Raw genomic sequence first — 12557 nt, 5'->3', positions numbered from 1 at the left:
GAAAAGTGTTCGGAAACTTCAGATCGTGCAGAATGCAGCTGTGAGAGCAGTCATGGGCTTTCCCAAAATATGCCCATGTTACACCAACACTCCGCAGTCTGCATTGGTTGCCGATCAGTTTCTGGTCACAATTCAAAGTGTTGGTTATGACCTATAAAGCCCTTCATGGCACCGGATCAGATTATCTCAGGGACCGCCTTCTGCTGCACGAACCCCAGCGACCAGTTAGGTCCCACAGAGTGGGCCTTCTCCGGGTCCCGTCAACTAAACAATGTTGTTTGGCGGGACCCAGGGGAAGAGCCTTCTCTGTGGTGGCCCCGTCCCTTTGGAACCAACTCCCTCCAGAGATTAGAATTGCCCCCACCCTCCTTGCCTTTTGTAGGCTTCTTAAAACCCACCTCTGCCATCAGGCATGGGGGAACTGAGATATTCTTTCCCCCTAGGCCTTACAATTTACACATGGTATGTTTGTATGTATGTTTGGTTTTATAATAAGGGGTTTCTTAGTTGTTTAGTATTGCATTGTTACATGCTGTTTTTTATCACTGTTGTTAGCCGCCCCGAGTCTGCGGAGAGGGGCGGCATACAAATCCAATAAATAAATAAATAAATTTTCTTCTAAGGAATTCTGCTGTATTATAAAACAGAATTTTCAACTACTTTTTAACTAATTAGTTAAAAACATTTTTATCTGCATTATTGCTACTCACAGTCAGAAATCCTATTCAAAATAGTTCAAGTTGGCATCGTTGTGCCTATTGCTCTTCCGTAGTTATATTTGTGATTATGATTTCAGTTTGCAGGCTTTTCAGCAGAATCTCTTTGTGAGAGGATTCTAGATTCCAACTGCTCGCTTCTCATAACTGCAGGTAAATAGCTTTTTGATGATCTGTACGTTCTTTAGTATATAATCAGCATAACCCAACTAGGTTTATAATTAATGATAACTTTATATTAGGGATGTCAAACTCAAGGTGCTTAGATCTGGCCTGGAAACAGCAAAGGACCAGCAAAAATGGAGCTCAGAAGGCCTCACATGGGTCTCCCGAGATCCGTTTTCACTGGCAGAGGACTGCAGGAGGCTGTTGCAGCTGAAAATGGAGCTCGGGAGCTCACTTTTACTGGCAGAGCACTCAACCCACCACAGGAGACCCCGACATGAGGGACATCTAGCTGGCCATGCCAAACATGACCCTCAAGTCGCCCTCAGTGAAATGGAGTTTTACACCCCTTCTTTATACTCTTCATCTTTGAAACAAAAGAAGGAGCTATTCTAAGTTAAAACATTCAGGATTATGTTTGATCAATCTACTGTCAATGTAACAGTGTCCTGGTAATATGGAATTTTAAGCATTTTAATTCATCATAAGTTTTGTTGCTATGATCTAATGTCCAAAACATTTGTTAAAAAGAAGTTAATTTCCTTAACTGTCATTAAGCAGAAAAATGCTCTGATTAAAAAAAAAAAAAGCAGACCTTAAATTTGAAAATTCATGGCTTGCTCAATTAATGTCTTTTATTAGATGATCCTTCTGTAATAAAATAAATTTCAGATTTATAAGATCTACTTTCATTTAACCATTAGACTCATTATGTTTTACAAATGAAGACAAATATACATGTCCCTGGATAATGTTGCAATCTGAGTTACTTACCGGGACCAGAGATTTAGTCTTTCAAGCTTTTGGACTTGTGCTGGAGCCCGTTCTCAGCAAACTTCTCTCTTTTTCCAGAAGGTGGGCATTGTAGTCCGCTAGGCTTCAAGTTGCCATGGTTGGAGACCCCTGGACTAGAAGACTTCCAACTTTGTTATTCTGTTCACTTCTGATATTTCTGTCATGAAATAATGAGGATGCCAATACAGGAACTAAGATATGACAAAAGACCATCCAGTTGGTTCTCATTGTTCCCTAATCTAACCCTACTCCAGATTTCAAATTCCCTGAATTTTGAAGAAACTGCTGCTGTTACTGTACCGCCTTTCCCTTAAATTTATTTATTTATTCGATTTATTCGATTTTTATGCCGCCCTTCTCCTTAGACTCAGGGTGGCTTACAACATGTTAGCAATAGCACTTTTTAACAGAGCTAGGCTATTGCCCCCACAATCCGGGTCCTCATTTTACCCACCTCGGAAGGATGGAAGGCTGAGTCAACCTTGAGCCGGTGATGAGATTTGAACCGCTGACCTTCAGATCTACAGTCAGCTTCAGTGGCCTCCAGTACAGCACTCTACCTGCTGCGCCACCCCTGCTCATAAATCAATTGTTCTCTCTTTTACTTTAAACTATTCTGTCCCTCCTTTATGATGGACAACCTTCAAGGGCCTGGCCTTTTCTGATGAGCCACTTTAATGATTTACTTGTTGTTTTAGATGCCTTTTATAGAGGTGATAAGCTGATTAACTTGAAGCAGATAGCTGATGAAGCCTTACAGAAGTGTAAAGCTAAGTAAGTAAATTCAAATATTCTTTTCAGTGAAGGGAATTTGTGATATATTTGTTTCCTTAGGAATAAGAAAAGCATGTACTGTAGCTTTAAAAATGCCCTAGCATTCCAGATAGAAGATCAAGGAAGCAAGAATTGCACAAATTTCAGTAGGATAGTTTAATGCTAGCCTTGAGTAAATGCAGAATCTTGAAAACGTCTAAAAGAATTTCCAACTTCATTTATTGTGAGTTCATTAAGAGATAGACTTGTGGAATGATTTGAATGCTGCTTCCAGGTTTCTTGGAATCTGAGTTGAAATGGCATTTATAAGAATCTGCCCTACTTCAATTATCTTCTCAGCCTCTCTCCATAATTTCTTACATAATGTGAAAATATATAGATATACAGTGGTACCTCATGATACGAACTCCTCGTGATACGAACATTTTGAGATACGAACCCGGGGTTTGGAAATTTTTTGCCTCTTCTTATGAATTTTTTTCGCCTTATGAACCCACCCAAAGTTTGGCAAAAGTTCGGGTTCGGGTTCGGGATAACGCCGAGAAGCCCCCCGGCTGTTTCAAAAGGTGACAGCCGGGCGGCGGTGCCCAGCGGAGCACCATTTTGCAATTTCTTTCCCCCTTGCAAGCATTAATTGCTTTTACATTGTTTCCTATGGGAAACATTGTTTCATCTTACGAGCTTTTCGCCTTACGAACCTCCTTCCGGAACCAATTAAATTCGTAAGACGAGGTATTACTGTACGTATGTATGCAAAAATATATTCCCAAAATAATAGTTTGAAATGACAATAAAAGTCAGTCATATCTGGGTTGGCTTCATAAGGCAGCCCCCATAACTGGGTTGGCTTCATAAGGCAGCCCCCGCAAAGATGATTTGGAATCTGTGAAAGGTCGCTAAAGGGTACTAACACCTTTTATTAAAATTCATTAATCCTGCCCTTTAATATGAGATTGGATACATTTTTTTTTCAAATACAAATTTTATTTTTCTCCAACATATGATAAAAAACTACAATTCAAGTATTTAGTAGTAGAACCAGGGTTGAAATTCAAATTTTCCCCTACCAGTTCTGTGGGTGTAGCTTGGTGGGCATGGTGGGCATGGGAGGAGAAGTGTACTGCAAAATCTCCATTCCCATCCCACTCCAGGGGAAGTACCGGATACTGCAAAATCCCTATTCCCACCCCATTCTGGGGCGAGCTGGAGGTTGTACTTGCCAGTTCTGTGAACTACTCAAAATTTCCGCTACCAGTTCTCCAGAACCTGTCAGAATCTGCTGACTTTCACCCTGAGTAGAACCTTACCGTTTCTTTAAATATTACTATTTATTGTTGCTATCCATATAAACCATTCTACCTATTTAATTTAGCTTGTTTACTGAACTGAAATATCAGGAATATTCAAGATTTTCTTCCAGTGATTCATGCTCATGGATTCATCTTTTTTCCATTTTTAGGGGTAACCCTCTGCAAAGATGTATTGTGGTTAAGCATCTAGGAAGAGAAGAACTAGTTCAAGATGGGGCAAGCAGCAAGTCTCCACCTCTGAAAAGGATCTGTCAGAGTGTGCAAGTGAGTTACTGTGTTAACATGGTGGATCTGTGGGGTCTGAGCCATCATTTTTGTTGTAGAGAAAAGTTGTTGTAAGAAAAGTGGTTGCATATCCTAACTATCATGCTGGAAGGAGTTTAGATTTTTGCCCTCAAGGTTGTGGTTCATTATACTGGGTAATTAAGGAGCAATTTGGTACTGCAGGTAGCTGGGTTGGGGAGATAACCTTTCTGTTGCCAGTGGGATATCTTTGTGATAATGAATGATCACAGAAGGCAATATTTGTCCTTTCATTTTTATATAGTGTTTTCAAGGTAAGTACATGTGGTCTGTAACATATAACAAAAACGGTTAACAAAAATTGAAAGTTATATTTTGTTTTTCCTCTCCTCCCCCCTCTTCAGTCTAAAACTCTTTAAAATTAAATTATCACTATAGCATGTATAGAAAACCATTTTTACTAAATATCTAAAAACATGTTACATTTATTTCCTGGTATTTTTTTTAAACAGCGAGAATTCACCAACTTATTGGTATGATAAAATTAAAGTCTGTGAACATTCGCCCAGGGTATTTTAGATCCAGACTGGGAGACAGGCTATTTTCCTCAACACACTTAGGCTTGCCGATGGCAAGCTGTAGTTACTAGTCTATGTACTTTATTCCTTTTAGGGTATTTCCCTTTTTTAATCAAGGAAAGTCACTTTTCCAAGTTTAAGGAGAAAAAGTACAATGGTATGTGAATGGCAATTCAGAATCTTTCCTGTTTATGTTTGCACAGCTTTTTTGCTACTACTGGAAATAAGACATATTTTAAATTCAGCATCCAAAAATCCATTAAACCAAGCATTCTCCAATCTAGTGCTACAACTTCCAAAATTGCCATGTTGGCTGGGAACTCTGGGGTTAAAATTCCACCATATATTAGTTAGTAAAACCATTGACATTATTTGCCTTTTTGATATCTTTGAGGACTTAGCTCTGCTTGTTCTCAAACATATATCATATAAATATATTCTATGTCATCCTGTAGACTAATCAATTTATCTGTTTACTACCATTCCTGATCTTGTGCTGCTTTATTAATAAATAGTAACTAGTTGCTCCTATCACATCTCAAAAGTAGTAAAAGAGTTGTCTGTTTCTACGAATTTAAAGTTACTTTCTCTGTTGGAGACGTTTCTTACCCAATCAAATAACCTCAATCTTTTGCAATATTCATATAAGCCAAGCAACCCAAGTATTGCAATTAGTGTCTTATTTTAAACATGCAATTATGAACTTTTATATTTCAGTCACATGAGAAGTTTTATTGTTGACTTTTACCTAGTTCTCACTAAGCTAATAAGTATTTGGGTTGTATCACAATTCATTAGTGATGGAGGAAATCACATAAATGAATATTCCCCAAATCTAAATGTTGATTTAGGTTTGGTTGACAAAGAGACTGTGTAATTTTCTCCTTAATGCATTGGTTTCATAAATGCAGGAATGGAAGATGCCTTCTATTATGTGAGCCCCTACTTTCATATTGAATTGTATTCGGTGAATATGGATGTACCATCTCACTGAGTTTTTGCTGCTTATTAAATATAGGCCCTATTTTTAGCCCTTTACAAGTCTCATATCCATTAATAGCAACATTATAGCAAGTGCTTGTTGTTGGCATTATCACAACAGACTTTCATGACATGTTACATAGACTTCTTATAACCAGAAGAGATCTGGATTGGCAGTCAGGTGGGAAACATGCATTTATTGACCATGCCAAACCAGTACCAATTTTCAAAGGTCAGAACAGTAGAAACAGAAGAGGCATCCCTAAGCTTTGATTGTAAATTCTTATAGACACTATTAATAGAAATGTACGTCTGCTATGTTAGGTTCTTCAGATAAGCTGTTGGTCACAATCCTTTGCCAATATCCTCTTCCTTATTGGTCAGGGAGAGAAAATCTATCTGTGGCAAATAAATAAGTTGTTTCCCTGAACTCTTTTTAAAGATTGCAATTTTCCTATATTAATGTATCTATTGTTAACAGGAAAATTAAGTGACTGACCACTTGCTGTCCTCAAGAATTGCTAAAATATCATTTTTTCACATAATGCTTGATTTTTAAAATTGAGCTATCAACACATAACAGTCTCCAATAAAGCTTTTAGTGCCTCTCTTTAATTTTATATATTCAATTTATGTACACTTTATTCCAGACTCTTAAGTTACATGCATATGCCAATATGGTGATGCTTAACCTTGTTTGTAGCTATTGAATTGGTATACAGTATAGCATAATTGGATGTCTTCCAGATTAATTGGACTAAATTTCCCATATTCTTTCAAAAGTTATGAGAAACATCGGCTGGTGCATCAGAAGAATACAGGAGAAGGCTGGGAAGGAATGTACAGTGGTACCTCTACTTAAGATCGCCTCTACTTGAGAACTTTTCTAGATAAGAACCGGGTGTTCAAGATTTTTTTGCCTCTTCTTAAGAACCATTTTCTACTTAAGAACCTGAGCCCGGAAAGATTTCACAGGAAATTTGAGAGCGGCACGAAGGCCCTGCCAGTTTCCTGCCATTCCCCCTTTAATCCCGGCCATCTTGAGCTTTTCTGGGCTACCAGAGGAGCCTTTCGGTGGCACTTAAGGACGCTCTGGCAGTCCAGAGTGAACGAAGCATTTTCCTTTCTCTGGGTGCTTGGACAGGGAATAAACCTCTGCCAGCACCCAGAGAAAATAAATGCTCCCTTCGCTCTGGGCAGCCAAGGAGTCACCGCAGCGAAGGAAAGGCGCCGGCTACAAAGTGAATGAGCAAGAAGAGAGGGGAGCCCTTCAGCATCGGAAGGAAGAGGAAGCAGGTAGCAGCAGCAGCAGCTGTATGGTAGGCAGCCTCACGCCGGGTGTATTGGAAGTACATGCTCCTCCTTGCCGCCATAGAGTCCCTCTTTTTTTTTAAAGCCTTAAAGTTTTGGATTTTTTTGATTTCCCTCCCCTTTTTCATTTGGCAGTGACTGTCCTCCTCCTCTTCTTCTTCCTCCCCCTCCTCCCACCCAAATTCTAAGCTTTTATTTCTTTTCCAATGGGTTTGCACGCATTATTTGCTTTTACATTGATTCCTATGGGAAAATTTGCTTCTTCTTAAGAAGCTTTCTACTTAAGAACCTGGTCACAGAACGAATTAAGTTCTTAAGTAGAGGTACCACTGTATATCTAATAGATAAAGCCTTTGCCAATCTGGAGCCATTTTAATTCTTATAGACTAGATTGTTGCATCGGTTCTGATGACAAAGTAAATGAAGAAATGTGAACAAGATTCAGATGTTTGCTACCTAATTCTCCAGGTGCTTCTGGTAAAAAGGAAGCTAAACTATAATTGCAGAATCACTTTTTAGTTTTGTGTACGTCAAAGAAAATACATTAACATTCTAAAGTGATTCAGATTGTAAAAACGTACTTATTAGTTTTACTTTATGTTAAGATCACATTTGGAATTGCAACCAGTTTTGGTCACCATGATAAAAAAGATGTTGAGATTCTAGAAAGAGTGCAGAGAAGAGCAACAAAGTGATTAGGGGACTGAAGGGTAAAACATATGAAGAACGGTTGCAGGAATTGGTTGTGCTTAGCTTAGTGAAAAGAAGGAATAGGGGGTGATACAATAGCAGTGTTCCAATATCTAAGGGGACTGCCACAAAGAAGAGGGGGTCAACATATTCTCCAAAGCACCTGAAGGCAAGGCAAGAAAGAACTGATTGAAACTTATCAAGGAGATGACCAATCTAGGAATAAGGATAAATTTCCTGATAGTTACAACAATTCATCAGTGGAATAACTTGTCTTCAGAAATTATCGATGCTCTATTACTGGTGGTTTTTAAGAAGAGATTGGACAATCACTTGTCTGAAATTGTATACAGTCTCTTGTCTGAACAGAGAGTTGGACTAGAACTCTTTTACTGTTATTTTCACCACTCTTTTCCTTAGAATTGCAAAGTTTCTTTATTTTATTTATTAGAACATTGAGGTTCATCAAATTGATTAGGTAAGAAATAATGAAATATGGGTATGTGTTTATCTAGCAGAGTCATTTGCTTTCACTTTTCAGACTAATCTCACTATCTTTTATACATGGCGCTTCATAAAAAGTAATTGCTGCTGCATTCGTCTATGAAAAAATAATACCAACCATTGGATAATATTTTATTTCAAAGAAGTAAAGTTTTCTTCAAGTTTAACTCATGCTGACTAACTATGTAGTTTTATTAGTTAAAAATATAGTAGTGGGTTTCCATTAACCTTATTCCAGGATTCATTTTATTTTCTTGTCCCAGCTCACAACTCTGAGATTTCTTGGTGGTCTCTTATCCAAGTACCACCCAGTTTACATTCTGGTCACGTCTTTTAAGATTAGCCAGGGTAGTATCAGCCAAAATGGCAAAACACCTCAACTCCTCCAACATTTTTTCATCAAGAAAATCCAGGAAAAAGGGAAGAAACAAGACACATATACCCCACCATTGTTAGCCAGGAAGTATGCGTGTCAAAATCATACATTTCATTTCTCCAAACTTCATAACCTTATTCCACATACTTAACTAAAAAAAAAGAGGAGAAAGGAAGGAAAAGCTATATTGTTGCTGTCAAACAATTGGAAAATCAGAAATCCTTGCAGGATCCTCAGGAATCTATCAATCTCACGACTTGCTCCTTTTTAAAGAGAAGATAATTTATGTGGCTTGGATTTAATCAAGAGTCACCAAACTATGGCAAAGTGATTGCCTTGGCATGACAACACATTAGTTGGCTCTTTGGCTTTGTTTGGAGAAAGGAATGGTGGGAAGTTTAATAGCTTAATTGACGGAGCCTGTAATATACACCTTCGGAGAGGGGCGGCATACAAATCTAATAAGTTATTATTATTATTATTATTATTATTATTATTAAATAAGTAGGAATAACGCTTCATGGATCTTTACATTCCTTGCCAAGTAGCAGTTTTGCTCTAGTGTAGGAATTGCCATTTAGAAATGGATGAGCTTTACACAAAACACAGATTCTGGACTAAAGTGCCAACCTATCACACGGAAAAGCCCTGCTTCCTATAGAGGGAAATTGCTTTTTGAAATGAAATTGACTAATCAGATATTGATGGGTCATCAGATCACTTGTGTGCAATTTTTCCTTTTGTTCTTTAAAAAAAATCACTTTATTCCATGATATTCAGCTTTCTAATTATACAACTCATCTTTGCTATCATGGCATTTACAGATGGTAAGTGCCCAAGCTCAGTTTGACGTCTTCTCAAACATTATATCTTCTTTGTGAATTTTTGGCAGGAAAAAAAGACTGAGAGCTCAAAGAAAGTCCAGCCAAAGGTATTTACTGTGTGTAGCAGAAGTTTTTTTTCACAGCATCCTTCTGCTCTGCTTACCACGTCCAGCACACCTCTTCTCTTGTCTGCTCTTTTGCTCTCTCACTGCAACGTGTGGCCTTTTAACCTCATTCTAGCACCTGCATGTTGTTGGGCGTCACTTTCACAATGGGTTGAAGGGAATTTGGAGCCATATTTCAACGGGTTGAAGGGATTAGAGCAGGGGTCTCCAACCTTGGCCACTTTAAGACTTGTGGACTTCAACTCCCAGAATTCCTCAGCCAGCTTTGCTGGCTGAGGAATTCTGGGAGTTGAAGTCCACAAGTCTTAAAGTGGCCAAGGTTGGAGACCCCTGGATTAGAGGGTAGGCTGGCTGAGGAATTCTGGGAGTTGAAGTCCACAAGTCTTAAAGTGGCCAAGGTTGGAGACCCCTGGATTAGAGGGTAGGCTGGCTGAGGAATTCTGGGAGTTGAAGTCCACAAGTCTTAAAGTGGCCAAGGTTGGAGACCCCTGGATTAGAGGGTAGGCTGGCTGAGGAATTCTGGGAGTTGAAGTCCACAAGTCTTAAAGTGGCCAAGGTTGGAGACCCCTGGATTAGAGGGTAGGGAAAATATCCACCTTGCAGTGCTGTTGTTATTTTTTTAAAAATGTATAGTAAATGGGCATTTATTTTTGTATTGAAACCATAAGGGAATCTGTTTCCTTAATGTCGAATGTTTCCATGGAAATTAATTCAGTTGCAACTGCCAACTCATATCCTGGATTTAATTATACTAACATAATGGTTGGTGTGCAGAATGGTTTTATTCAGATTACGGTACTTCCATGACTCAGTTTTGCAAACAAAATACAAACTGCACATTCCTGTTTGAAAAAGGTTGCAAATCAACTCTGAAGTTCTTGATTGCAATGTTTTTCATCATTGACTAGCAAACATCACTGTAATTGAAGTACTATTGTTGATAGGTTACATGAAAAATTATTTCCCATTTGTTATCAGCTGTGAAAAATTGTTGTTTTCAAAAGAACAATTCTGATAAACTAGCTTTGGGTTTGAATAATGGAAAGAGTGTTGCTATTGGAATTATATAATTACAGAGCTCTGTGATATCAATGCTAGAAATTGAAGGAGCTGGTTGATTACAAACAGATAACCAGCATCATTTACTACTGTATTTCAGCCTAGAGTTTGTGGATTAGAGTCAATTTGCATTGGTTATACATTTGAATATAATTGTTCTGAAACAGCCTTTAACCAAATTCCTTAAAATCTTCTATTTTTAGGTATAGGCCTCAAAATATTTTTAGAATATTTTCATATTATTTGCAATCATTTTCAACAAATCCTCAGAATAGTTATAAAGTGCAATGAGGCGATAACAACAAGAAAGGAAAGTGTTGACGAAATTCAGCATTTTTTGAGAAGTTGATTATGGTATTCAGAAGAGATGTGAAAGAGGCAACAAAATAATCATCTTCGTTGATTTGAAAAGTTGGCATATAGATAGTGGAGGGGGGGGAGAGAAGAGAGGGATCTATAATTTGGAAAACATAGGGAAACTTTCTAATAATGCATACATATCAAACAAATTTTGTTCACTGTTTATAAAGATTGAATGTTCACCTGATGGGTTTTTCTACTGATAGTTTTCCTGCATTAGGAGTTTAGATGAGCCAGATTATTTTGAAGTTTTTTATTTATTTATTTATTAAATTTGTATGCCGCCCCTCTCCGTAGACTCGGGGCAGCTCACAGCAGTAATAGAAAAACAATGTACAATACAAATCTAATAATTAAAACTAAAAACCCATAATTTAAAAAAGCATGCACACAACATACCATACATAAACAATATAGGCCTGGGGAAGTTATCTCAGTTCCTCCATGTCTGACGGCAGAGGTGGGTTTTAACGAGTTTACAAAAGGCAAGGAGGGTGGGGGAAGTTCTAATCTCAGGGGGGAGCTGGTTCCAGAGGGTTGGGGCCGCTACAGACAAGGCTTTTCCCCTGGGACCCGACAAACGACATTGTTTAGTTGAAGGGACTCGGAGAAGGCCAACTCTGTGGGACCTAATTGGTTGCTGGGATTCATGCGGCAGAAGGTGGTCCCGGAGATATTCTGGTCCGATGCCATGAAGGGCTTTATAGGTCATAACCAACACTTTGAATTGTGACCGGAAATTGATCAACAGCCAATGCAGACTGCGGAGTGTTGGTATAACATGGGCATACCTTGCTTTCAAATGGTGACTAGATTCTTGCATTCCACTAAGCCATGGTTCAACTGGCATGGCTTTGGCAGTCCTAGGAGAAGGGTGGCATATAAATCCAATTAATAAAATAAATAAATAATAAATAAAAACCAAGCCTTACAGTTTGCAAAGTGTGATTTTAGCAATGTGATGTGTTGTTGTAGCTTGTATAATAAGGCATGGTTAGAGAATACACTAAATTGATGAAATGGGTTAACTCAGGCTATGGTTATATTCTCAAGAAAGGAAAAGCATTGCAAATTTACAGAAGAAGGTGGGAATATCTATGAGGAAGGGATAATGGTGGTGAATACAAAGTTTTCTCATTATTTGGTATTAGTTAGCATCATGATATCATTATAAAATGATTTGCTTAGATATTGGCAAACGTTTTTTCAGGAATTCAGAATTTCTGAAATGGCTTTCTGATCCTAATTTGAAGGTGCTTGTGCAAACTGTTTTTTTCTTTAATCATGATATTGGAAAGGGATTATTTGGTGGAATGGGATAATTCATAAAGAAAATGTACATAGAGTGAAAAAGCTACATATAGCAATTTCTATTCAATTGTTTCCTTTCTGTCATAGTAATTTTATGCCTTCTTTCAGTGAATCTTAGGCTATGTTAAAAAGGTGAAATAATCTTGCATAAGAATATTCAGTTTTTGGTAATACAAATAGTGTTGCTGTTGATATAGGTTTTCCATGCCAGCCTCTTTGAATAGCTGATTTTGTATTTTTTTAAGTTAGTTGGATTACAGTGTTTGAAGACTATATTTTAAAATTCAGTTGGATATATAATTTGTTTCTTTTTGACAAGACTATAATTTACTTTAATATTTTAAATGAACATGGCAAACAAACAAACAAACAACCCAGATTCAAAAATAAAGTTGGCATGAATAAAACAAACAAATCAAGTTTGTTTTGACTTTT

General features: G+C 37.8%; 1 protein-coding gene across 2 annotated transcripts in view; it reads left to right on the top strand.

Moving 5' to 3' along the window:
• The window catches only part of ACSS2 (acyl-CoA synthetase short chain family member 2), a 76921-nt gene that overhangs the window by 34858 nt on the left and 29506 nt on the right, over positions 1-12557 (top strand). Inside the window, exons 5-8 of one of the 2 annotated variants that reach the window (XM_070744895.1) lie at positions 797-869; positions 2375-2450; positions 3910-4024; positions 9336-9374. In XM_070744895.1, coding sequence (XP_070600996.1) covers positions 797-869; positions 2375-2450; positions 3910-4024; positions 9336-9374 — 303 coding nt within the window. The remainder of the gene's footprint in view (positions 1-796; positions 870-2374; positions 2451-3909; positions 4025-9335; positions 9375-12557) is intronic. The other variant, XM_070744896.1, reaches the window with a different exon arrangement.

The sequence above is a fragment of the Erythrolamprus reginae genome, chromosome 3, assembly GCF_031021105.1.
Source record: "Erythrolamprus reginae isolate rEryReg1 chromosome 3, rEryReg1.hap1, whole genome shotgun sequence".
NCBI classification, from domain to species: domain Eukaryota; kingdom Metazoa; phylum Chordata; class Lepidosauria; order Squamata; family Dipsadidae; genus Erythrolamprus; species Erythrolamprus reginae.
Note: the sequence above shows the minus strand (reverse complement) of the source record. Positions and strands in the feature narration are given on the sequence as shown.